The 26,461-nt window shown below is 46.8% G+C and overlaps 2 protein-coding genes across 5 annotated transcripts in view; one reads left to right on the top strand and one right to left on the bottom strand.

Annotated features, from left to right (window-relative positions):
• The window catches only part of C9H7orf50 (chromosome 9 C7orf50 homolog), a 225,749-nt gene that overhangs the window by 53,545 nt on the left and 145,743 nt on the right, over window positions 1–26,461 (top strand). The window lies entirely within an intron of this gene.
• LOC138800387 (uncharacterized protein C6orf132 homolog) lies at window positions 7,943–9,681 on the bottom strand. Its single transcript, XM_069982024.1, has 5 exons — window positions 9,516–9,681; window positions 9,282–9,368; window positions 9,086–9,166; window positions 8,863–8,949; window positions 7,943–8,759 (listed from the first exon to the last, which is right to left on the bottom strand). Exons 1-5 carry the CDS (start codon window positions 9,651–9,653, stop codon window positions 8,049–8,051), a joined length of 1,104 nt encoding a protein of 367 aa, XP_069838125.1. The 5' UTR covers window positions 9,654–9,681; the 3' UTR covers window positions 7,943–8,048.

Raw genomic sequence — 26,461 nt, 5'->3', positions numbered from 1 at the left:
TGGATGGAGAAGAGTGGCACTGTGTGTGGCATCTGCCAGAGTTATCTATTAGACTTACACTTGTATGAGAAGCTGGCCAGCCAATACATTTAAATGGAATCATTAAACCCAGTGGGAATAGCTCTATATACATGTCTATACTCTCTTGATGCTTTTGTATTCATGTTATCTCTTTTGTGTGTCTCCCTCTGTCTCTCTTTATGTCTCTCGTGGTCGATTATCACACAGTGTAGAGCCAAGGAAGTTCCCATTGATTTAGCATTTTCCCTTGTTAAAGACCGTAATTCAGACCGATTTCTATTTGGTATAATGTCCCTAATTCATCCTGATGACCCTTAATGACAGAAAGGCAGGAAAAGTCGTGTGTTTTATCCCAGTGATATATGATGTGTAGCTATTGGAGCCGATAATTACCCTTCTCCAGTAGTGACTATGTGTCGGCTGGATGTCATTTATCAACATTTCGCTTTCAGCTTTTAATTTAGCGATCATCAAATTGTTTTTGTGTCTTTATTATCTGAACATTTTCCTTTTATTAACTAATCAGGAAGTCTGCGGCAAGGACACCGAGGAGGAATCGTCTTTTTTGTTAGGTCACAGGATGATAATTATAACTAAGGCCTTATTCACACGTCCCGAAAAATTGTCTGTGGTCCACGACCACAGACAATTTAGGGCCCATTAAATCCTATGTGTGCATTCATACCATCCGTGCCATCATCCACGCTTCCATCCATCCTTGCCGCGAAAAAATAGGACAGGTCTTAGTGCAGATGTCGGCACGGATGCCTCTGCCCGCTTCTGTCACCCGCTCCCATCTCCCCCTCTCCCGCCACCCGCTCCCATCACTCGCTCTCATCTCCCCCCATCTCCTCCGCTCTTGTCATCTGCTCCTATCTCTCCCCCACTTCTATCTCTCCCCTGCTCCCGTCTCTGCCCCGCTGGTATCATCACTCCCGTCTCCCCCGCTCCTATCACCTGCCCCTATCACCTGCCCCTGTCACCTGCTCCTATCTCCCCCGCTCCTGTCACCTGCTCCTATCTCCCCCGCTCCTGTCACCTGCTCCTATCTCCCCTGCTCCTGTCACCTGCTCCTATCCCTCCCCTGCTTCCATCTCTCCCGCTTCTGTCACCGCTCCCGTCTCGCCAGCTCCTGTCACTGCTCCCGTCTCTCCTCCGCTCCTATCATCTTTCCCGTCTCTGCAGCTCCTGTCTCACCTCCCCAGCTCCAGCGCTGGTGGCCGCATAACGCTGATCCACATGCACAAAATTCCCATGAAGTAACTCATATAGTGCAAAGTCACATACTTGTAGTAGTCTGCTGAGGCTTTAGGAGTCCATATTGCTCATTGAAGGGGTTGTGCTGAAAGCTTCATCTTGGGGGTCTATCACTGCCTGCACAATGTCTTTCCTTGTTTCCGAAGTATACCTTCTGAGAAGGAAAGGAGGTCGGTTTAAGTCCCATTTATGCCGAATAGGCATTACCATGCCCGAACACGGTAACTAATGGCTGCATAATGTTGACATAAAATTGCAGACATTGTGCGGCTTCATCCCTACACAATGTTTGAGACTTAGGGCCCTGTTACTTGTGGCGATAAGCAGCAGAATCGAGCAGATATCTCCTCGGGAAATAAAGACAATGACCAGCTGAGGAGCCAATCATCGGCTGATCTATGTTTTTCAGCATGTTTAAAAATCATCGGCCGCCGACCGCGCATTACACAGTGTAGTAGGAGGTCAGTGGTCGCCATCTGATGACGGCATCTTGCAAAAAAAAAATTAAAGGGGTTGTCCAGTGAAATTTTTTTTTCTTTCAAATCAACTGGTTTCAGAAAGTTAAATAGATTTGTAATTTACTTCTATTTAAAAATCTCATGTCTTTCCATACTTATAAGCTACTATATATCCTGCAGGAAGTGTTGTTTGTTTACATTCAGAAACAGTGCTCTCTACTGACATCTCTGGCGGAGTCAGGAACTGTCCAGCGCAGCAGCAAGTCCCCATAGAAAACCTCTCCTGCTCAGGACAGTTCCTGACTCCGCCAGAGATGTCAGTAGAGAGCACTGTTTCTGAATGTAAACAAACAACACTTCCTGCAGGATATATAGTAGCTTATAAGTATGGGAAGACTTGAGATTTTTAAATAGAAGTAAATTACAAATCTATTTAACTTTCTGATACCAGCTGATTTGAAAGAAAACATTTTTTCGCTGGACAACCCCTTTAACTTACCCCATCTTTGAATGAGACTAGTGAGACTGGTGATATTCATTTATGAACACTAGACATAGCCGAGATTCCAATCAGTAAGTTATACTGAACCTTTTCCCACAAAACAATAGATCAATCTGCTCAGCTCTTACTCCTCTCTCTATAGCATGATTCTGAAAGATTCAACAGAATTTTCACAGATCAGTTCCCTTTAAGAATAATATTTGGGCAGAAGATGCCATTGTTGGGGCTTTCCCTAAGTGAACTAAAACATTCACTGTTTTCTAAAAGGGAAGGAAGTATGGCTTTATGCTTAAAGAGACTCTGTCAGTAGGTTTTAGCTGTCCTATTTAGAATGATGTATCACTTAGATTGTTCTGTGCAGCTGATTCAGAGATATCCTCCTGAATAACAAACATGGAAATAAGTAGTCCTCTCTATTATGTGCGTGAGCCCAGTAGTCCTGGATATTCATGAGAAGCAGAAAACTCTGCCCACCAGCTGCTGATTGGCAGTTATCTATCCATGCTGTGTATAGGCAGTCAGCTGTCATTCAGCAGCTGGAGGGTGGGGAGAGGGGTGTGGCAAGAATACTATTCTCCTGCATATTAGGAGAATAGCTGAACAGAATGATGTAAGTAATATACCTATTCAGCATTTCTGTCACTAGTTTATGCTGCCCTCATTTAAGACGTTATAAACCTAGTCACAGATTCCCTTTAATAACGCTGAATCCTGTCCATGGATCATGCATTGACGCAACAGGGCTATGACCTGACTTGTGTTTCCTAATTCTCAAGGACCCATGGGTGACATTATCATGAAAGTGTTGTTTTACTAGAGATCTAAAACTGCCAAATAAAAATTTATAAAACTCATGGGTCGGTTTCTTCCATGAATCCTGCTGTACTGAACCATTTAGGAGGCGGAAGGAGTGTTACACCATAGAAGCCGGCTCAGCAGATTAATGAAAGCCCTTGGAGAATCGGATCTGTCAGATGTGAAGCCGCCTCAAGACCAGGTTTGGTGCACAGCAAAGTCTTAAAAATAATTGCATAACAGTGGGGCGCACTTGATCGTGACTGATTGCCTTTTAGATGCATTTTACTTATTTCGCTTATTTTTGTTATTAGTTTGGAGCTGGGTCTTGTGGAGGCATCATGGTTGACAGTCCCGATTCTCCAAGGGCGCTCATTAATCTGCTGAGCTGGCTTACATGGTGTAGCACTCCTCCTGCTTTCTAATTCATTCCCAGCGCAGCAGCATTCAGTAAACAGGATTTATGGAGGGAACCAAACCATGGGTTTTATATAGCCTTTAATTGTACGAGCTTTTGTGAAACATCTGAGGCTTTTTTTCTTCATTGTCCCCAGTGCTCACCATCATTATACTGGCTTCTTTCGTATTATTAATGCCGCCACTCCAGGCACGTTGAAGGAGTCATCTTAATTATACGGTAGACAAAGGGCCCTATTCCACTGGACGATTATCGTTTGCATATCATTAACGATTAACGATCGCAAACGACCACTATTGCGAAAGACCTGAAAACGTTCACTCATTTCCATTGAACGATAATCGTTACTTATGATCGTAATTGCGATCGTTTTTTCTTCGCTATTTATTCGCTATTGCATTCGTATCTATTGCGAACGACCGAACGATGTCTTATTCAACGCGAACGATTTGCGAACGAGCAACGATAAAAATAGGTCCAGGTCTTATAAAGCGATCAACGATTTCTCGTTCGGTCGTTAATCGTTAACTGCATTTCAACCGAACGATTATCGTTTAGATTCGAACGATTTAACGATAATCTGAACGATAATCGTCCAGTGGAATAGGGCCCTTAGTATTGGCATGAAGACATCCCCTCGTCCTTGGAGAGTAGAGCCACCTTTCCATGCTGCGCTTAGCAATGATCCAGCAGTCTTCATTTAACACAAGTACAGAGGATGTGCATACAGATCTATAGAGCCAGTTTACCCAACAGAGGCCAAAGTGTGTCATTTTGTCTTCTATTTGGTAACATGTATGTTGTCTTTGCCAAATTTACACAGTTACACAATTCACCGCACTATTCCACATAGCTGGATCCTGTATAAAATCGTGTTTTATACATGGATTCCTATTAGAGATGAGCGAACCTGGAGCATGCTCGAGTCGATCCGAACCCGATCGTTCAGCATTTGATTAGCGGTGGCTGCTAAATTTGGATAAAGCCCTAAGGCTATTTGGAAAACATGGATATAGTCATTTGCTGTATCCATGTTTTCCAGACAACCTTAGAGTTTTATCCAACTTCAGCAGCCACCACTAATCAAATGCCGGAAGGGTTCGGATGGGCTCTAGCATGCTCCAGGTTCGCTCATCTCTAATTCCTATGTATGATGGATACCACTATCTCATATCAGTCATTGGCATACATTACATGGACACGTTGGGGACTCCCTAATGGACAATGCTAACGCTGTGTGGACCTAGCCTTATTTACCAGCCAACATGGGTAATCATATAGTTAGATTTCAAAATGATATGATGGTTGAAATTTGTTGTTTGGCGGCCACCATGCACATTAGATGGTTGACCGGTCACATCGAAATCAGAGATATTTTCCCCGTGTTTATTCTTAGATTAAAGGGGTATTCCACTCAAAAATGTTGCTGACCATGGGGATAACATAACAAACAGCGTATTCTTACCTTTCCTCGCCCCCCTGGTTTTTTTCTTTGGCTTCTTCTGGTTTCGTCCGTGCCTCTACTTCTGAGACGGACTCGTCTGAGGGTGACAGCCCGCTCAGCCATGGCAACATATAAAAACTTATTTTTGAGTGGAATACCTCTTTAATAACCAGATATGCCGTAGTTTTATACCCCTTTACCACTAACCATGTATATATACATGCTATATGTGTCCACATGTGCCACCCTGCAGACTTTTAGGTACTATCTTGTCATGGAAGGATTGTATTACATACGTTAATTCATTGTCGTCATTTATAAAAGGTTTTGACATGTTATAAAAGTTTTTCTTAGTTGGAGACCCCCTTTAAACTGTAGGTATAGCCAGCTCAGGGCTCAATCTAGCAGGTTGCAGGAAATGGGCCCCATAGCCTTATAATGAAGGAGCCAAGCCTGGAGATTGATGGGGTCTTGGTGCTGAGACCCCCATAATCTAAACTTTTGGTGTCTGCCATGACTTATATTTTGTACTTTTATAAATGACAGTAATGCTTTGAAGTATTTTGTGCTTTAGTACTAAAATAGCCTGTAAGCCCCAGTAGGCGCTAAGTCCAGTCATTTTGTACTTTAGATTGGTGCCTGGTACATTGCATTTACGTTACCAAGGAAACTGCTAGACCCTTTTAATTTGCTAGAATTTAATGCAAATTAAGAAAGTCTCTACCTGTATTTGGGTGGTGTGGATAGTTGCAGGCCGGTTAGCCAGGACATTTATATGCAAACAGTGATTATTTATAGATTACACCAGTCTGAGACATTGACAGGGGATTGTACAATTATAACGGTCCTGTCTTCCCTCCCAAAAGCTTATGGAAGTGCCTGACCATTCCTGTATTCTGGATGTGAAGCTGGGAGGCCCCCAAATACAAAGGGATTGTGCAGTAGAGATCCTTTAGTAGATAACCTTAGATATCTACAGAGGGAAGGTCTGGAGGTCCCCATACATATCAGACAGTTCAGCCACTTATCCCTAATGTGTGTGGATCTTATTGTGTTTGTCCAGTGCCAGATAATCTGGAGTTTTCTCATTACTCTAAAGCAGGGATGGGGAACCCTTGGCCCTCCAGCTGTTGCCAAACTACAATTCCCATCATGCCTGGACAGCCAAAGGTTCCCCATCCCTGCTCTAACGCAACATTCAGTGTCCCTAGAGCTGTCTGCTACCCATTTACAGGTGACAGGTGATCCATGGTATAACTCCGCTCTGTACTAGGGCCTGGCAGTATTTTTGGCGGCATAGATCACAGCCCCAGCACGGACCCATGACATCTATGGATGTGTGTATGGGTCCATAGAAATGAATGAGCATGTAATCTGTACGCAATTGCGCACAGGAAATACGAACGTGTGAATGTACCGTGACATGTGGCTGTGACACTGAGATGGCAGCGCTTCCTTCTCCTTGCCGCCGGTAAATTTTGCCTCCCTTAAAGGGATTATCCAGTGTTACAAAACATGGCCACTTTCTTCCAGAGACAGCACCACTCTTGTCTCCAGTTTGGGTGCAGTTTTTGCAACTCTATTCTATTTGAAGTGAATGGAGCTTAAAGAGGATGTACCACCAGGTACGTCCTCTTTAAACTGACCCACAGATCGAACGGCGCCGTCACGGGGAAGCCGGTGGCGCGGTCCGTTTTTCGAACCGCTGCCCAGTTCCTGTGTACGGTGCCGTTCTATGCACGGGTCCCAGGCCGGCCCGCCCCCAGTGGAAGGGAATTCCCTCCCAGTGGGGGTGGGCCGGCCCGCCTACAGTGCTTCACAACGGCCCGGGAACAGTGCATAGAACGGCGGCGTACACTGGAACTGGGCCGTGGTTCTAATAACAGACCGCGGCATCGGCTTCCCCGTGACAGCGCCGTTTGATCCGTGGGTCAGTTTAAAAGAGGATGTACCTGGTGGTACATCCTCTTTAATTGCAAACCGCACCTGACCTGGAAACAATAGTGGTGCTGTCTCTGGAAGAAATTGGCCATGTTTTTGTAACACTGAATAACCCCTTTTAGCTTTACTCCACCCTGCCCTCTACCTTCCTATCCTTGTGATACCATAGCAGTTTATCATATCATGACTGGTGCACAAGGCCAGAAGACCCACACCGCCCTCACAGGGCCAGAAACGAGGCACACCTCAATATATATCAAGGTACAGATGTGGGCACATACATGCAGCACTCTCTGTCTGGGTAGAGAGGGGTTACAGCTTTGGAGAGATTACCTCCACAGTTCTGTCCCCTGATGTAAGCCCCAGCCTGAAGTGGATTTGCCATGATTTGGAGGGTGAGGGAGATTTATAGTGTTGTATTTTTGTATTTTTAAAAAAATTATTCTGTTTCCGTACGGCTTCAATCAGGGCAGCAGACCTCACTTTTGCATCCTGCAGAGGGAAAAAAAGAGAGGTTTAGGAAATAGATAAAACTTTGTAGACTAACTTAAGTCTATTCATCTCAATGGGCCCAGCAGGGGTGCACTGCTGTGTGTGTGTGTGTATAAATAGATACACACACACACTTACATAGCTTTTGGCAGATATGAGAATGTATAAAGCAGAGCTAGGGGACATTGGCCCTCCAGCTGTTGCAAAACTACAACTCCCATCATGCCTGGACAGCCAAAACTAAAGCTTTTATTATCCAGGCATGATGGGAGTTGTAGTTTTGCAACAGCTGGAGAGCCAAGTCCTGTTACAGAGGGAAAACATTGACAAACACTGATATAGCAGTTAATTACATTGTTAGACCTGGTTAGTTCCTATCATGCATGGACAGCCAAAGTGTGGATGATGGGAATTGTAGTTTTGCAGCAGCTGGATGGCCGAAGGTTCCCCATCCCTTTCCTAACAGATCCTATAGCTTCTTAGTAATGCCCCCCCCCTCCAGATGACCTGTTCCCCCCTTACCGCCCTTTAAATCACTCACTGACACATTGTATCAATTTTTTTTATATTATTTTTTTTTAATAATATAAGGAAAATGATGAAGTTCATCTCATATTAGTTTTTGCTGTATCTGGCGCCAAACCAGATGAAACGCAAGAGTTGTGTAACGGGTCTGGCGCTGCGGCGGACAGGTGACAGGTTGGCTGGTTGTGTCTGCCATCATTCTGTCGGAGTGTTTTCTTGCAGTGCCCGGTCATGTACAGACATTGGGTCTTCGACAAATTCTCTCTCCTGATGTTCTTCGGAGGATCGAGCCCTTCTGTCACGGTGGTTTGGTGGTATGGGTCGGACGTGCACCATCTTATTGAAGGTCACACGTTTAGATGATGGTAGTTTGGGAGCTTTGTTTTTTCTTTTTCTGGCGCCCATGGGAGACGGTGGCTTGAGCACGGACTTCTTTGCCCTTGGTGTTTCAGGCGCTTCTGATGTTGCTTCTACAGAAGCGTTCAGCCTCTCAGCATTTTGCTGCTCTTCAGCTGTTGCTGGGATGTCGGGCAGCGCTGATGGTTGGGCCACATTGGCTGCTGTTAGAGGCTCTGGTACCATGGCTGGGATGTCTGGCAGCAGTGATGGTTGTGGCTCATCAGCTGCTCTTACAGGCACCGTGCTTAGGATGTTGGGAAGCGGTGGTGGTTGGGCCACATCGACAGCTGTTTCAGGCTCTGGGACCGTGGCTGGGATGTCTGGCAGTGGTGATGATTGGGGCTGATCGGCTCTTTCCTCTAAGAATTCTTGCTCATGGGAAAGCCATGCAGCCAGGACCACTAATGCAAAGATGGGTGATATGAGTAGTCCATATACCACGCCACTTAGAACCCAGTCACGTAGGGTCACTCTGCAGCCTGCTGGCACCACGGGTGGTGGGGGCTCCTGTAATAGAAAGGAACAGAGTCAGTATGAAGCCATGAGAGCAGTCCCAGCTTCCACTGTCCACTGCAGATCGCTTCCTATAATACAAGATGGCGTCACTTACCCCAAACACTGTAGCTGATATCCTTTTATACATCTTCCGTATAATAGACGGCTTCTCCCAGGGGCCAGTGGATTTCGATGGGTTATTCTGTAAGATGCAAAAATGAAACTATTACAAAGGTTCAAAGATGATATAATAATTTGCATAGAAAGTATTGTAAAGGGAACCAGAGGCATCTAACATAACATGTATACATTGCATATACAGTATGAGCTCCACTTACTCCAATACAGCGCTCCCGGGTCCGTCTATGAGCGGGTTGAACAGGAACAGACAGCATGTTATCGATCCAGTATAAGAATTCCTGAAAGACAAAAAAAAAGTCTGATATAATAACATCTGATACATACAGGGAATATTTATGGCTTCATTTTATCATTAATTGATGATTATTTTTAAGGATAGTATTGGAGACTTACCTCAACCATAGTGGGAGGTGGTGGTGGTGGTGGTTCCTCTATAGGATGGTCATAGGACAGGAGGTTTTTTAACCACAACGAGAAGTCCTAAAAGACAAGAAATTATAATAGTCTGATATCCAAGACAACACACTAATAATAAATACAAGGAATAATTGGCCTAATTTTATCATTGAGGATAATAGGAATAACAATAACAGTAATATCCATCATGGATCGTACTTGGACACTTACCGCAAACTTAGTAGGTGGTGGCGGTGGTGGTATCTCCATTGGAATCTCATGGGACAGGATGGTGTTTATCCAACATGAGATCCCGCAATGTGAAGGGTGGATAATATCCAGAATCATAAGAAGAAAAATAATCCTCATTGTTGCCAAAGAGGCGTGTCTCCTATCACCAAGGATGGCAAAACAGAGACAAGCTATAGGTGGCCGGAGGCTCCTTATATACCTGCCGGTGGTCACATGGAAACATTCCAAAGCCCTTGTGACATCACTAGGACATTATGACATCATCATCACCACAAGCAGCATCTATACTGTACTACTTGTCATTGACATGTGACACCTATATGGATTGTCTATGTTGCTATGGTAACAATATCAGTTGTTCCCAATATGTAAATACAATGGTTTGTACCCCGGCCGTTATTCTGTAAGATTCCTCCAGTGATGGATGAAGCCATAAGACTCCTGACCCATCAATAGACGGCCGGGTGACGGCGCTGACAGGAGGAGCAGATGAGACGGACAGCACCACCTCTGATGTAATGGCGGCTATTGTCACCGATGCAGCAGCCGGTGGGACGGGGTTCACTGAATAGATCCCAGGACCGTCTGTATATTTTACCAATTTTTATGGCAAATGTTCATCACCAGTAGCCATCACCTCATGGAATTCCAGATGTAAAGAGTAAAGCGAATTTTAAAAAAGTATAACATAAGAATACACAGACACTGATAGAGAATACATTTCCCTGTGTACGTCATATTACAGATAATAACAGATATATCCAGGACAATCAATACAACCTGTTCTATAAAGTCAGAGTAACAGCTTACCATTAAGCAGAAAGGAGCTTCTCCAATGGTCATTCCCAAATAAGAATTTATGTAAAGATCCCACCACCCCAGCCCCTGATCACCGGTCACCATTCAGTATAGAAATATATACTGCAAACTCCAGCAATCCCATAAATAAATAAAATAAAATGCACAAAAAGCCTATAGGTGCGCTCGCCTATCCCCTGACGATTATTTGTAGGTCAGTGCGGGGGAGCCTGTGGTCCCTATGCAGAGTCAATGGCGCTGTAGTGCTTGAAAGACATCACGTATAGCAAGTGGGTGTAGTTTAAAATCTGATTTATTCAGTATCGCTGTCACCCACAGGATAGTATCCTAGTATCAAACCATCCTGTACACTTTAGAAAGGGGTCCTGGCACCCAGAAACGCGTTGTGGCAACAGTGATACTGAATATATTGGATTTTAAACTACACCCACTTGGTATAAGTGACGTTTTTCAAGCACCACTGCGCCATTGCGGACTTCAAGCACCACGTTTTTCAAGCACCACTGCGCCATTGCCTCCCAGCACTGAACTACATATCACGTTCCCGTGCCGAACCTGCCGGCTTGGGTATCAGGCACCTGATTTAGTGCCACACATGTGCATATAGATATTGTGCTCTTAGTACAACATCCCAAGGTGAGTCCACCTGAGCTCCTTGTCCCCCTACCCTATTGCTCATACGATATTACCCTATGGTATGGTGTGGTGTGGTTTTTTTCAACTTTTATCCGCTCACTGCTGATTATTTGACACCTTACTGCGCTGCTCCCAGCCCCAGATTCAAACTTTTACTAATGATCCTAGTTTCAAATCATGGCACCGTCCGGAAAACTACATCTCCCAGCATGCATTGCACCTCAGAGCCAGACCCCGGACACTATTCTGTACACTTAAAGTGACTGTACCACCAGGCCCAGGCAGAAGCACTGGAGGCGGGCCGACCCACCCTTAGTGGGAAGAAACTCCAGCCCCTCTATGACCTGACTCCATTAGAATCAATGGAACCCTATCATAGAGGGGCTGGGGTTTCCTCCCACTAAGGTTGGGTCAGCCCGCCTCCAGTGCTACTGTCTGGGCCTGGTGGTACAGTCACCTTAAGAAAGGGGTCCTGGCACCCCAAAAGTGATACTGAATAAATCGGATTTTAAACTACAGACTTGTTATAAGTGATGTCTATCAACCACTACAGCGCCATCGTGTACTCTGCATAGGGACGACTTGTCCGCACCACCACCTCCCCAGCACTACAAAAGTGGTTTATAAAATTTGTGAAATATCTATCCATATAAAAATATTAATTGACCCATTTTCCAATTTTCAAATAATGTAAAAAAAATTACCCAAATTACTAAATTCTTACATTCCTGATCTTGCAGGGAATGCTGGAAGGTCTCCTTCTCTCTACCTGCAGTCATAGTGCAAAGTGTCAAGAGAGTCTACATCGGAGATGGGGAACCTTTTGCTGTCCAGGCATGATGGGAATTGTAGTTTTGCAACAGCTGGAGGGCCGGAGGTTCCCCATCCCTGCTCTAAAGCAATGTGAAAATGATAAGGCGGTATACACACATTCCGTGAAGTTGTCTGTGATAACATATCTGTGATCATAGACAATTTTATAGCCCATTGCCTTCTATTGTGCTATTCACACGGTCAGTTTTTTTTCACGAATTCGCAATCGGTTCAGTGAAAAAAATAGGACATTTCATAACTCATAGGATATAGATCACAGCAAGGATTTCCCCATAGAAGTCTAGGAGATCTGTGTTTTTCCCGGATTGTACAGATCTGACATCCATGTAGTCCGTGAAAAACACGGATGTGATGTAATCAGTGTAATTTAAAAAAGCTTTAGGGTATATTCACATGGGCGGGCTCGCAGCGAGATTCTCGCTGCGAGCCCGGCAGGTCCTGGCAGTTCCCATACACTACATACTTGCTGCGGTCTAAACGACCGCAGCGAGTATGTAATTATACCGCCCTTAACCCCTTCTGCTCCCGGCCGGCTCCCCGCTGTAAGCATACTTTACCTGTCCTTGCTGCACGGGTCCGGCGTCCTGCTCTCCCGTCCGGCCAATTAGTGTGTTGCCCAGCCGCAGCCACTGATTGGCCGGACGGGAGAGCAGGACGCTGGACCCGTGCAGCAAGGACAGGTAATGTATGCTTACAGCGGGGGAGCCGGGCGGGGGCAGAAGGGGTTAAGGGCGGCAGAATTACATACTCCCTGCGGTCGTTTAGACCGCAGCAAGTATGTAGTGTATAGGGATGTCACGATACCAAAATTTTGAGTTCGATACCGATACCAGCTTTCGGATTTCGATACTCAATACCAATTCGATACTAAATAAAAAGTTTGAGAAAAAAAACACGTAAAAATACAAATATAATTTCCCTTTTCCCTGACTACAGATATGTTCCCCCCATGCACAACATTTTTATTTATGTGACTTCTTGATCACTTTGTTACATTTTATAGTTCGGACAATTCACATGTAATGGATACATGTATGTTCTTTTTTTTTTTTTACTTTTTTTTAAAAAAAAAAGGGAAAAGGGGGGATTATTAGAACCTTTATTTTTTGTTTTATTTTAAAACACTTTTTTTTACATTTTTTATTCCCCTCTAACCTCAAGCATACCTCCCTGTGCACAACAACTCCCAGAATACCTTCTTGTGGGGAGTTGTAGTGCACAGGGAGGTATGCTAGGAGTTGTAGTGCATAAGAAGGTATGCTGGGATGTTTTGAAAGGCTGCTGCCGCGCAACTGCAACTCCCAGCATACCTCCTTGTCCACTACACCTCCCAGCATAACTCCTGGTGAACAACAACTTCCAGCATAATTCCTTGTGCTTTGCAACTCCCCACAAGAAGGTATGCTGGGAGTTGTAGTGCACAAGGAGGTATGCTGGGAATTGCAGTTGTGCAGCTCCTGACACAACTCTGTGCAGCATACATTCTTGTGCACTACAACTCCCAGCATGCCTCCTCGTGCACAAAGAGGTATGCTGAGGGATGTAGTGCATAAGGAGGTATGCTGCTGGGAGTTGTAATGCATTAGCAGCCTCCTGGCACAACATCTCCCAGCATGTCTCCTTGTGAACAACAACTCCCCACAAGAAGGTATTCTGGGAGTTGTTGTGCCACTGTATCGGTGGGCCCCGCGGGAATGGAGAGGCGGCGACAGGATTGTGGACCCGGAGGTTGGGGAACTGGCTGGTGTAAGGGACCGCTGCCGCAGCACCGGCGGGTCCCGTATTTGGAATGGTTGAATGACTGCCGCCCGCGGGATTGCGGGCCGCAGTCATTAGCAGTGAGGGGCCGATCCATATGCAGCAGACTCGTGCTGCATATGGAGCGGCTCTGCAGGGGTTAAATGCTGCTGTCGGTTATGATAGCGGCATCTACCCTTTAGGGCAGGGGTACTCAACAACTTTTAGTGAAGGTCCACTTACCGGGGTCTATTGTCAGGTGAAGGTCCGAGCTGAACATCAGTAGGAAACGTGTTTTGTTACTTTGTCACAAACGTTCAACTATTTATATACAGAATTGCTGCTTATTAGCGGGAAAATTGGCATTTTTTTCTCTCTCACCAGGCCTTTGATATTAGGTACAAAGGGGGTGACTGCCCTGGTAGTATATAGCCCCCCTGTTGCTCCCCCAGTAGTGTATAGCCCCCCCTGTGCGCTCTCCTTCAGTAGTATATAGCCCCCTGTTGCTCCCCCAGTAGTATATAGCCCCCCTGTGCGCTCTCCCCCTGTAGTATATAGCCCCCTGTGAGCTCCCCCCAGTAGTATATAGCCTCCCCGTGCGCTCTCCCCCTGTAGAATATAGCCCCCTGTGAGCTCCCCCCCAGTAGTATATAGCCCCCCTGTGCGCTCTCCCCCTGTAGTATATAGCCCCCTGTGCGCTGTCCTCCAGTAGTATATAGCCCCCTGTGAGCTCCCCCCAGTAGTATATAGCCCCCTGTGAGCTCCCCCCAGTAGTATATAGCCCCCCTGTGCTCTCCCCCTGTAGTATATAGCCCCCTGTGATCTCCCCCCTGTAGTATATAGCCCCCTGTGAGCTTCCCCTGTAGTATATAGCCCCCCCATGCGCTGTCCCCCTGTAGTATATAGCCCCCTGTGAGCTCCCCCCAGTAGTATATAGCCTCCCCGTGCGCTCTCCCCCTGTAGAATATAGCCCCCTGTGAGCTCCCCCCAGTAGTATATAGCCCCCCTGTGCGCTCTCCCCCTGTAGTATATAGCCCCCTGTGCGCTGTCCTCCAGTAGTATATAGCCCCCTGTGAGCTCCCCCCCAGTAGTATATAGCCCCCTGTGAGCTCCCCCCAGTAGTATATAGCCCCCCTGTGCTCTCCCCCTGTAGTATATAGCCCCCTGTGATCTCCCCCCTGTAGTATATAGCCCCTGTGAGCTTCCCCTGTAGTATATAGCCCCCCCATGCGCTGTCCCCCTGTAGTATATAGCCCCCTGTGAGCTCCCCCCAGTAGTATATAGCGCCCCTGTGCTCTCCCCCCAGTAGTATATAGCCCCCTGTGAGCTCCCCCCAGTAGTATATAGCCTCCCCGTGCGCTCTCCCCCTGTAGTATATAGCCCCCTGTGAGCTTCCCCTGTAGTATATAGCCCCCCCATGCGCTGTCCCCCTGTAGTATATAGCCCCCTGTGAGCTCCCCCCAGTAGTATATAGCGCCCCTGTGCTCTCCCCCCAGTAGTATATAGCCCCCCTTGTGCTTTCCCCCTGTAGTATATAGCCCCTGTGAGGTCCCCCCTGTAGTATATAACCCCCTGTGCGCTCCCCCCAGTAGTATATAGCCCCCTCAGTAGTATATAGCCCCCTGTGAGGTCCCCCCTGTAGTATATAGCCCCCTGTGCGCTCCCCCCAGTAGTATATAGCCCCCTCAGTAGTATATAGCCCCCTGTGAGGTCCCCCCTGTAGTATATAGTCCACCTGTGCGCTCTCCCCTTGTAGATGCCCCCCAGACAGAAAAAAAAAACAACAAAAACAACTCACCTAGCACCTCGCTCCCCGCTGCGACTGTCTTCGTCTCTTCCCGTCGGTCCGGCCCCCGGCTGATACGCGCTCTGTAGGGATGTCCCGGGGATTCCCCAGCAGAGCGCGCATCAGTGACCTCAGCGTACGCCGCCGGCCTGCACTTCCGGGAAGGACAGGCCGGCAGCGTACACTGAGGTCTGTGGTGCGCGCTCTGCTGGGGAATCCCCGGGACATCCCTACAGAGCGCGTATCAGCCGGGGGCCGGACCGACACTGCCCCCAGCCCCACAGGCGTACTGACATCTAAGGACAGTACGCCTATGGGGCGGGAGGCAGTGCGGTGGGGAGCGGGACCTCCTAACCGCCCCGGGACAGACCTGATCCGGGGCGGTTAGGAGGTCTGACCAGGAGTCCAGACAGCTGGCCTCCGCGGTCCGGGTTCGGACCGCGGTCCGCCAGTTGAGGACCCCTGCAAATAGCCGGCACTAGCGATCGCTGTGTGCCGGCTATTTAAATTTGGCGCCGCCGGGAGCGGAGAGCTCGCGGGCGGAGGAGGGGACGGCAGGGGGCAGGGGGCGGCACACAGAGAACACGGCCGGCGCTCAGGTAGCTGCCGGCCGTGTTCTCTGCACCATACTTAATGTTAATCTGCACTATTATGCAGATTAACATGAAGTATCGATACCAGGAAATCCTGGTATCGAACCGTTTTTCTGACCGAAATATCGATAGTAGTATCGATATTTCGGTGCATCGTGCATCACTAGTAGTGTATGGGAACTGCCAGAGCCTGCCCGTGTAAATATACCCTTAAACAGATCCTAGAAAAACACGGACACGGGTGCAATCACAGATGGTTTTTCATGGATCACGGAAGTAGATAGCGGACTTCATCCATGGACCTTGAAAATCACTGAACATTTGAATGCAGCCTAACCTTTTAGACTGAATTCAGCGTTCAGTGTTTTTCCTGTCCGCTTGCTTCCTCCGTAATCTGTGCAAAACCATCCATGTTTACATCCGTTTTGCGTCCGTGTTTTTCACTGATCTGTTTTAAGCATTTTAAATTACACTTATTACATTACATCCACATACCTCCCAACTTTTGCAAAGAGGGACATGTGCGCCGCGGTCCCCATAGCCACACCCCATAGCAATCCTCCATAGCCACTTTCCTAAAGTCACCACATGCTGCTGACTGAATAGTACCCCATATAGTATCCAAACCCAATTATAGTGCTCTATATAGTATCCAAACCCCCATATAGTGCCCCATATAGGTTCCAATCCCCCCATATAGTGCCCTATATAGTATCCAATCCCCCATTACAGTGTCCCACATTATATCCATTCCCTTCATATAGTGCCCCACATAGTTTCCAATCCCCCCATATAGTGCCCACACTGTATCCAATCCCCCATATAGCGCCCCACATAGTATCCAATCCCCCCATATAGTGCCCCACATAGTATCCAATCGCCCCATATAGTGCCCCACATAGTATCCAATCGCCCCATATAGGGCCCCACACAGTATCCAGTCCCCCCATATAGCACCCCACACAGTATCCAATCCTCCGTATAGTGTGGCCCCACCAGGAAAACAACAAACCAGTCAACTCACCTGTCCGCCGGTCCCAGCAGCTCCTCTCTCGGCACAGTGCACACTCCCATCATCCTCCGGCACATGCAGCAGGGTGTTAAGACACTGACTGTGCCGGATGGATGATGGGAGTGCGCGCTGTGCCGGGAGAGTCGCTGCTGGGACTGGCGGACAGGTGAGTTACTGGTTTGTTGTTTCTCTTTTACACCCAGTATAATGCAGGACACTGGGTGCCGTTCCGGGATGGCGGGACAGAACCCCCGAAAACGGGACTGTCCTGCGGGATCCGGGACAGTTGGGAGCTATGCATCCATGTTTTTCATGGATAAACACAGATGTCAAATTTGTGTACATCCGTGAAAAACACAGATCTCATGGATTTCTATGGGGGAATCTGTGCCATGCTTCCATTGCGAGTTATGACTTGTCCTATTTTTAAAAAGAATGGATTGGAGATCTGTGAAAACAATGAACATGTGAATAGCCCAATACAAAGCAATGGCCTATAAATTTATTCATGTGCATGGATTTATCACAGACAACTTCACACAATGTGTGCATGCAGCTTTACTCTATTAGAGTTCAAAGCTGAATTCACAATTCTGCAGGCTTCAGAGCTGACATTTCCTTGTACTGTACAATATCTGCTCTTTTTTTTTTAATAAGCTGCATTTTGGGAAGCGTCCTCACTTCTGCCGCTGTACAGTAATCTTAGGGAGGAAAGTTTGTGATGCAGCAGAATTATGATTGCAGCTCTGAACAACAGTAAGAGAGGACTTAGATACAAGGTATGTAAGGTAATGTTGTGCCCCTTTTCTTGGGTTGCAAAATGTTTGTTATTAACACAAAAACTAGACATAAACTCAATAATAAAATTTAAATAAAATTAAGTGGTATATAAAATGAACTGATTTTGGTCACAATACAGCCATTTTTTTTAACCCAAAATAAGAATTAAAAAAAAAAGTAAAAGAAAAAAAAAATGCAGACACTTTCAGCCAATTTAACATGCATAATTTTCCGAAACATTTTGTGTAAACATCGCCATACTGAGCCTCAACAACAGAGTTCCCATGATTAACCCCTTAAAGACAGAGCCTGAAATGGCCTTAATGACAGAGACAAATTTTATGAATATGACCAGTGTCACTTTATTCATTAATAACTTCGGGATGCTTTTACCTATCCGGCTGATTCTGAGATTGTTTTCTCCTGACATTTAGTACTTTACATTTCTGGTAAATTGGAGTCGATACTCATAACGAATCTTTATTAAAAAAACCAAATAACGTGAAAAATTGTGAAAAAATGCATTTTTCCAACTTTGAAACTTTTTTGCTTATACAGAAAGTGGTTATACCACATAAATTATATATTAAATAGCATTAGCTCCGTTATATTTGGTCATTTCTGACTGTACCACTTCAGGTTGGCAGAGGCTGTGGGGTGCCAAAACGTAAAAAACACCCCTAAAGGGACACCATTTAGAAAACTACACCCCTCAAGGAATGTAACAAGGGGTGCGGTGAGCATTTGGACCCCACAGGTGCTTCACAGATTTTCCGAACAATATGGCGTGAAAAAGAAAAATTTATTTTTTACACTAAAACGTTCTAGCCTTCAATTTTTCATCTTCACAAAGGTATGAAAGGAAAAAAAAAACACAAAATGTGTAGCTCAGTTTCTCCCGAGTACGGAAATACCCAACATGTGGACATAAAGCGCAATTTGGGTGCAGGACGAGCCTCCAAAGGGAAGGAGCGCCAATTGGCTTTTGGAAAATGGATTTCACTGGAATGGATTTCAAGGGCCATGTCGCATGTACAGAGCCCTCGTGCTGCCAAGACACTGAAAACCCCCCACATGTGACCCCAGTCTGGAAACTACACCCCTCAAGGAATCTAACAAGGGGTGCAGTGAGGATATGGACCCCACTGGTGACGGGCACAAATGTAGAAAAATGTGACGTGAAAGTGAAAATTTTCATTTTTTTACTTTCACGGCACATATGTGCCCGTCATCTAGGGGTACATATCCTCACTGCACCCCTTGTTAGATTCCTTGAGGGGTGAAGTTTCCAGAATGGGGTCACTTGTGGGGGGTTTACAGTGTTTTGGCAGCACAAGGGCTCGGTTAATGCGACATTGCGTTCATCATCCATTCCAGCCAAATCCAACCTCCAAAATCCAAATGGCGCTCCTTCCCTTCGGAGGCTTGCCCTGCGCCCACATGACGCTTTATGTCCACATGTGGGGTATTTATGGACTCTACTAGGGGAAATTGCTCTACACATTTTGTGGCTTTTTTTTCTCTTTTAACCCCTTGTGAAAATGAAAAATTCAAGGCTAAACCAACATTATAGTGTAAAAAATTTAATATTTCATTTTCACACCACATTGTTCCACATTTGTACCCGTCACCAGTGGGGTCCATATGCTCACTACACCCCTTGTTACATTCCCTGAGGGGTGTAGTTTCCATAATGGGGTCACTTGTGGGGTGTTTTCACTGGCTTGGCAGAACAGGGACTTTTTCAATGCAACATGGCCCTTGAAATCCATTCTACCGAAATCCAGCCCCAAAAAGCTATATGGCGCTCCCTCCCATTGGAGGCTCGTCTTGCGGCCGCTTAGTGCCTTAAGTCCACATGTGGGGTATTTCCGTACTCGGGGGAAATTTCTCTACGCGTTTTGTTTTGTTTCTTCTCTTTTAACCCCTTGTGAAAATGAAAAACCAAGTCTAGATGAAAGATTTAGTGTAAAAATTAAAAAAAAAATAAACACCACATGTTGGTCTGTACTTGATTTTTTTCCCTTTTCACAAGGGTTTAAAAGAGAAAAAAAGCTCAAAGCGTGTAGAGCAGTTTGTTTCGAGTACGGAAACATCCCACATGTGGACATAAAGCGCCATGCGGCCGCAAGACGGCCCTCCAAAGGGAAGGAGCGCCATTTGGCTTTTGGAGGCTGGATTTGGCTGGAATGGATTTCAAGGGCCATGTTTCATTTACAAAGACCCTATGCTGCCAAGACAGTGGTAAACCCCCACAAGTGACCCCATTCTGGAAACTACACGCCTCAAGGAATCAAACAAGGGGTGCAAAGAGCATATGGACCCCACTGGTGACGGGCACAAATGTGACGTGAAAGTGAAAATTTTCATTATCTTCACTGCACCCCTTGTTAGATTCCTTGAGGGGTGTAGTTTCCAGAATGGGGTCACTTTTGGGGGGTTTCCACTGTCTTGGCAACACAGGGCCTTTGTAAATGCGACATGGCATTCACCATCCATTCTAGCCAAATGGCGCTCCCTCCCTTTGGAGGCTTACCCTGCACCCGCATGACGCTTTATGTCCACATGTGGGGTATTTCCGTACTTGGGGGAAATTGCTCTACACATTTTGTGTTTATTTTATCTTTTAACCCTTTGTGAAAATGAAAAAATAAAGACTAGATCAATGATTTAGTGTAAAAATTATAATTTTTTTTACACTAAATGTTGGTCCAGCCTTGATTTTTTTTCATTTCCAAAAGGGGTTAAAAGAGAAAATAAATGCAAAACGTGTAGGGTAATTTCCCCTGAGTACGAAAATACCCCACATGTGGACATAATATGCCATATGGGCACAGGGCAAGCGACCAAAGGGACCGAGTGCCATTTAGAGGCTGGAATGGAGGATGGAGGCCATGTTGCATTTAGAAAAAAGCTCCTGTGCTGCCAGGACAGTAGAAACCACCCACAAGTGACCCCATTCTGGAAACTACACCCCTCAAGGAATCTAACAAGGTGTGCAGTGAGAATATGGACCCTACTGGTGACGGGCACATATGTAGAACAAGATGAAGATACTATTTTTTTCACTTTCACAGCACTAATGTGGCCGTCACTAGGGGTCCATATCCCCGCTGCCCCGCTTGTTAGATTCCTTACGGGGTGTAGTTTACAGAATGGGGTCACTTGTGGGGGGTTTGTACTGTCCTGGCCGCACAAGGGCTTTCTAATTGCATCATGGCAAACCTCTAATGGGAATGGGGGCCATGTCTATTTAGTTGGGGAAAAGGGGCAATTTTAATTTTAATTTTAATTAATGGTATTAGGCCAATTAGAAGTTTATAAGGTTGAAAAGGACAGGTGTCCATCAAATTCAACCTGTGTTGATCCAGAGGAAGGCAAAAAACCCTCGTAAGGCAGACAACAGTAGCCTCATCACAGGGGACAAAAATTCCTTCCCGACTCCATAATGGCAATCAGAATAATCCCCGGATCAACGTGACCCCTGAAATAAGAATAAGGGACAGATTATTGAAAATTTAGAACTCCAAGGACGTGTGGTACGCCTTGAAGCAATCCTTTATGCAGAGGCTGGGGTGATCAGGACAGGTGTCACACTGGTAAATGGTGTCCTTCCTGATCCCCCTTTTGTGGCACACTCTGCACTTCTTTTGGGATCTCCCCTTTTTTCCAGTGTGGGGGACGTCACCTGGAAAATGTTGTTCCTGTACGATACGGGGTCCTTCATATCCAGAAGCGCTGGGGCCCGCTCCGTGGCTGCCGAATATCAGGGCTTTGATTACTGCTTCCTGGAAATCAAGGAATTTCCCCGGGTGGCCGGCACATCGGTACAACACAAAAGCGTTGTACATCGCTGTTTGTACCAGATGTACGGCCACCTTTTTGTACCACGTTCTTGTTTTTCTCGTGGCGTTATATGGTTTCAGGACTTGGTCTGAGAGATCAACTCCTCCCATATACTGATTGTAGTCTAGAATACAATCAGGTTTGTTCACCACGTTTATGGTACCACGTACAGTGACAGGGGTGACGCTATTCCTGTGAATTGTGGTCAGACATCGCGCTTGTCCTTATATCTGACCAACAGCATGTTTTCACAGGCATAGGCCTTGCACGCACCCCTTCTCATCGTTTCTCTAACAGGGTGACTTGGTAGGCCTCTTTTTGATTTTTTCGGATCGTGTCGCAAGCTACAGTAGCTCGGGCAGCGAGGGACCGAAACAAGGGGATGCTGGTATAAAAGTTATCAACATACAGGTGATAACCTTTATCCAGCAGTGGGAAGATCAGTTCCCAAACGATGTTCCCACTAACTCCGAGGATGGGGGCGGGGGTGGCATTCTGGGGGCTGGATTTGGGTGTCCCTACCCTCATATACTCTAAATCTGTAAGTGTACCCTCAGGTACTCTCACAGAGTTTGTAGAATTTCACGCCATACCGTGATCTCTTACTGGGAAGGTACTGGCGGAAATGGAGTCTTCCTTTGAACTTTGTACAGTCGGTCAGATGAGGGGTCATCTCGCGTGGGGCAACTTGCATTATCATTATAATGCAAGAATTTTAGGAGGGTTTCGAATCGTACCCGTCCCATAGCCATACTGTAAAGGTATTATATATAATATCCCCAGTATTATCTCCAGTATTGCCGCATTGTGGGTTTTTTACTAGGCCCATGTGCAGCAGGAGCCCCCAAAATGTTGTCATTTCGGCTGCATCCACAGGGGTCCACGCCATGCCTAGCAAAAGAAAAGGAGGGGTTCTGGGCCAGGAATTGGTGCGCGTACAGATTTTTTTGCGCCACCATCAAATTTACAAAGTCATCAGAGAAATAGAGCTTGAAAAAGTCTATTTCTCTGAGACCTGTGGGGTTAATCTGGATTCCCGCCGTAGCCATAAAGCCAGGAATCCAGGGCTGATGATTTTGGGGGTCTGGGGTCCAGATGGGGACACCTGTCTGGGGGACGGGGGGCGGGATGGGGTCACGTGTCTGGGAGACGGGGGGTGGGATGGGGTCACGTGTCTGGGGGACGGGGGGTGGGATGGGATGACGTGTCTGGGGGGCAGGGGGCGGGATGGGATGACTTGTCTGGGGGGCAGGGGGTGGGATGGAATGACGGGGGGCAGCCCGAGGCGTCCTCCTTGGACGCCGTGGTGGATAATCATCATCACTGGATGATGATGATGCTGATGATGAGGAAGAATGGAGGAATGAAGGATCCCCCCATTCATCCTCACTGGCTGTTTTGGTGTCAGAGGCGATAAGTGCGTACGCCCCTTCCACCGAAAACCGTTTCTGTGACATTTTTATACGGGGATTGGGGTAGGGGGGTATGGGGGGTATGTAAATGTAATGTGGTGTAGTGGTGTAGTGTAAAACTTTATTAGATGTATTGTAATGTAATGTGTGGTAGTGTAGTATTTTGTGTTTTGTACGTGTTTTTCACAGTAAGGGGGGGAGAAAAAACCTACGCCAAAAAAAGAGTTGCTGATAAATGCCGCACTTATGTGCGGTACTTATCAGCAAACAGTGGCGGTAGGATATAGAAAAAAAAGGGGGAAAAAGGGGGGGGGGAAACTACGCCAAAAAAGTGGAGTTGCTGATCAGCGGCGCACTTACATGCAATGCTGATCAGCACTCAGCGGCGAAAGGGCGCAAAAAAAAAAATGCGATTTTTTTCACCCCAAAGCCACTGATTAGTGTATGATATACACTAACCAGCCGCTAGGGGGCAGTACTACGTACCTGACGGAAATAGCCGAAGATCTCCGGAAAAAAACGAAGTTACCCGACAAGAGCCGAACGAAGACCGCGAGAGAAGCGGACGCCACGGGATCGCCGATTCGCCGCACCGGACGCCGGGATCAGGTGAGTATGGTGCACTACACACCACACACACCTGCTCTGCACACCTCAGCTAACCGACTGAGGTGTGCAGATCAAAGTAAAAATATTTATTTTTACTTTGATCGCCGCTATTGGCCGGCCAGGCCAGGTCGGCCAATAGCGTCGATCGGGGGGCTGGCACCGTGCCCCCCCCCCACTCTAAACACCAGCACCAATCATCATTAAATTCCGGCTCCCCAGGTCACCGATGACCCGGGAACCGGAAAATCACTGTAGTTGGCTGATTTGAATAAATCAGCCAATTACAGCGATCGTCGGCACGGGGGGGGTTAATCCCCCCCCGTGTCGACAAGCTATGGTGGTCTGCTGTTAGTAACCGCAGCCATCATTACCCGATCGCCACGTGTTTACACGCAGCGGTCGGGTAAACATTGGGCGTAAATTTACGCCCTGGTGCGTTAAGTACCAGGCTGCGAGGGCGTAAATTTACGCCCGATGTTAAGGGGTTATCCAACGAAAATCTTTTTCTATTAGAAAATTATATAGATTTGTAATTTACTTCTATTAAAAAATCTTCAGTCTTCCCATATTTATCAGCTGCTATATGTCATGCAGGAAATGTTGTTTTCTTCTCAGTCTGACACAGTGCTCTCTGCTGCCACCTCTGTCAGAGACAGGAACTGTCCAGAGCAGCAGGAAATTCCCATAGAAAACCTTTCCTGCTCTGGACAGTTCCTGTCTTGGGGTGCGTGCATACTACGGAATTCCCATGTATGACCCGCAGCGAATTCCGTCCCTTGTACCCGCACCCGGCGGCGCACATCTCTGCCCATGCCATAGACACTATTCTATGCACGGGCGGATTCTGCATTCCGCTGAAAGAATTGACATATCACTTTATTTATAGATTACACCAGTCTGAGACATTGACAGGGGATTGTACAATTATAACGGTCCTGTCTTCCCTCCCAAAAGCTTATGGAAGTGCCTGACCATTCCTGTATTCTGGATGTGAAGCTGGGAGGCCCCCAAATACAAAGGGATTGTGCAGTAGAGATCCTTCTCCTTCCCGATATCTACGGAGGGAAGGTCTGGAGGTCCCCATACATATCAGACAGTTCAGCCACTTATCCCTAATGTGTGTGGATCCTATTGTGTTTGTCCAGTGCCAGATAATCTGGAGTTTTCTCATTACTCTAAAGCAGGGATGGGGAACCCTTGGCCCTCCAGCTGTTGCCAAACTACAATTCCCATCATGCCTGGACAGCCAAAGGTTCCCCATCCCTGCTCTAACGCAACATTCAGTGTCCCTAGAGCTGTCTGCTACCCATTTACAGGTGACAGGTGATCCATGGTATAACTCCGCTCTGTACTAGGGCCTGGCAGTATTTTTGGCGGCATAGATCACAGCCCCAGCACGGACCCATGACATCTATGGATGTGTGTATGGGTCCATAGAAATGAATGAGCATGTAATCTGTACGCAATTGCGCACAGGAAATACGAACGTGTGAATGTACCGTGACATGTGGCTGTGACACAGAGATGGCAGCGATTCCTTCTCCTTGCCGCTGGTAAATTTTGCCTCCCTTAAAGGGATTATCCAGTGTTACAAAACATGGCCACTTTCTTCCAGAGACAGCACCACTCTTGTCTCCAGTTTGGGTGCAGTTTTTGCAACTCTATTCTATTTGAAGTGAATGGAGTTTAAAGAGGATGTACCACCAGGTACGTCCTCTTTAAACTGACCCACAGATCGAACGGCGCCATCACGGGGAAGCCGGTGGCGCGGTCCGTTTTTCGAACCGCGGCCCAGTTCCTGTGTACAGTGCCGTTCTATGCACGGGTCCCAGGCCGGCCCGCCCCCAGTGGGAGGGAATTCCCTCCTCTCTATGACGCGGCTCCATTGATTCTAACGGAGGGAATTCCCTCCCAGTGGGGGTGGGCCGGCCTGCCTCCAGTGCTTCACACCGGCTCGGGACCCGTGCATAGAACGGCGCCGTACACTGGAACTGGGCCGCGGTACTAATAACAGACCGCGGCACCGGCTTCCCCGTGACAGCGCCGTTTGATCCGTGGGTCAGTTTAAAAGAGGATGTACCTGGTGGTACATCCTCTTTAATTGCAAACCGCACCTGACCTGGAAACAATAGTGGTGCTGTCTCTGGAAGAAATTGGCCATGTTTTTGTAACACTGAATAACCCCTTTTAGCTTTACTCCACCCTGCCCTCTACCTTCCTATCCTTGTGATACCATAGCAGTTTATCATATCATGACTGGTGCACAAGGCCAGAAGACCCACACCGCCCTCACAGGGCCAGAAACGAGGCACACCTCAATATATATCAAGGTACAGATGTGGGCACATACATGCAGCACTCTCTGTCTGGGTAGAAAGGGGTTACAGCTATGGAGAGATTACCTCCACAGTCCTGTCTCCTGATGTAAGCCCCAGCCTGAAGTGGATCCGCTATGATTTGGAAGGTGAGTGAGAGTGTTGTATTCTTGTATTTTTTTAAAAAATATTGTTTCGGAACGGCGTCCATCACGGCAGCAGACCTCACTTTTGCATCCTGCAGAGGGAAAAAAAAGAGAGGTTTAGGAAATAGATGAAACTTTGTAGACTACATTAAGTCTATTCATCTCAATGGGCCCAGCAGGGGTGCACTGCTGTGTGTGTGTGTGTATAAATATATACACACACACACACACACTTACATAGCTTTTGGCAGATATGAGAATGTATAAAGCAGAGCTAGGGAACATTGGCCCTCCAGCTGTTGCAAAACTACAACTCCCATCATGCCTGGACAGCCAAAACTAAAGCTTTTATTATCCAGGCATGATGGGAGTTGTAGTTTTGCAACAGCTGGAGAGCCAA

The sequence above is a fragment of the Dendropsophus ebraccatus genome, chromosome 9 (assembly GCF_027789765.1).
Source record: "Dendropsophus ebraccatus isolate aDenEbr1 chromosome 9, aDenEbr1.pat, whole genome shotgun sequence".
NCBI classification, from domain to species: domain Eukaryota; kingdom Metazoa; phylum Chordata; class Amphibia; order Anura; family Hylidae; genus Dendropsophus; species Dendropsophus ebraccatus.
The sequence above is the reverse complement of the archived record's forward strand: the minus strand, read 5'-3'. Positions and strand labels throughout refer to the sequence as shown.

Coding starts and splice junctions, on each gene's coding strand:
- LOC138800387 (XM_069982024.1), bottom strand. CDS start 9,653: ATGAGGATTATTTTTCTTCTTATGATTCTGGATATTATCCACCCTTCA. Junction 9,369..9,515: donor CACCACCTACTAAGTTTGCG/GTAAGTGTCCAA, acceptor CTTGTCTTTTAG/GACTTCTCGTTGTGGTTAAA. Junction 8,760..8,862: donor TATCAGCTACAGTGTTTGGG/GTAAGTGACGCC, acceptor TTTCTATTACAG/GAGCCCCCACCACCCGTGGT.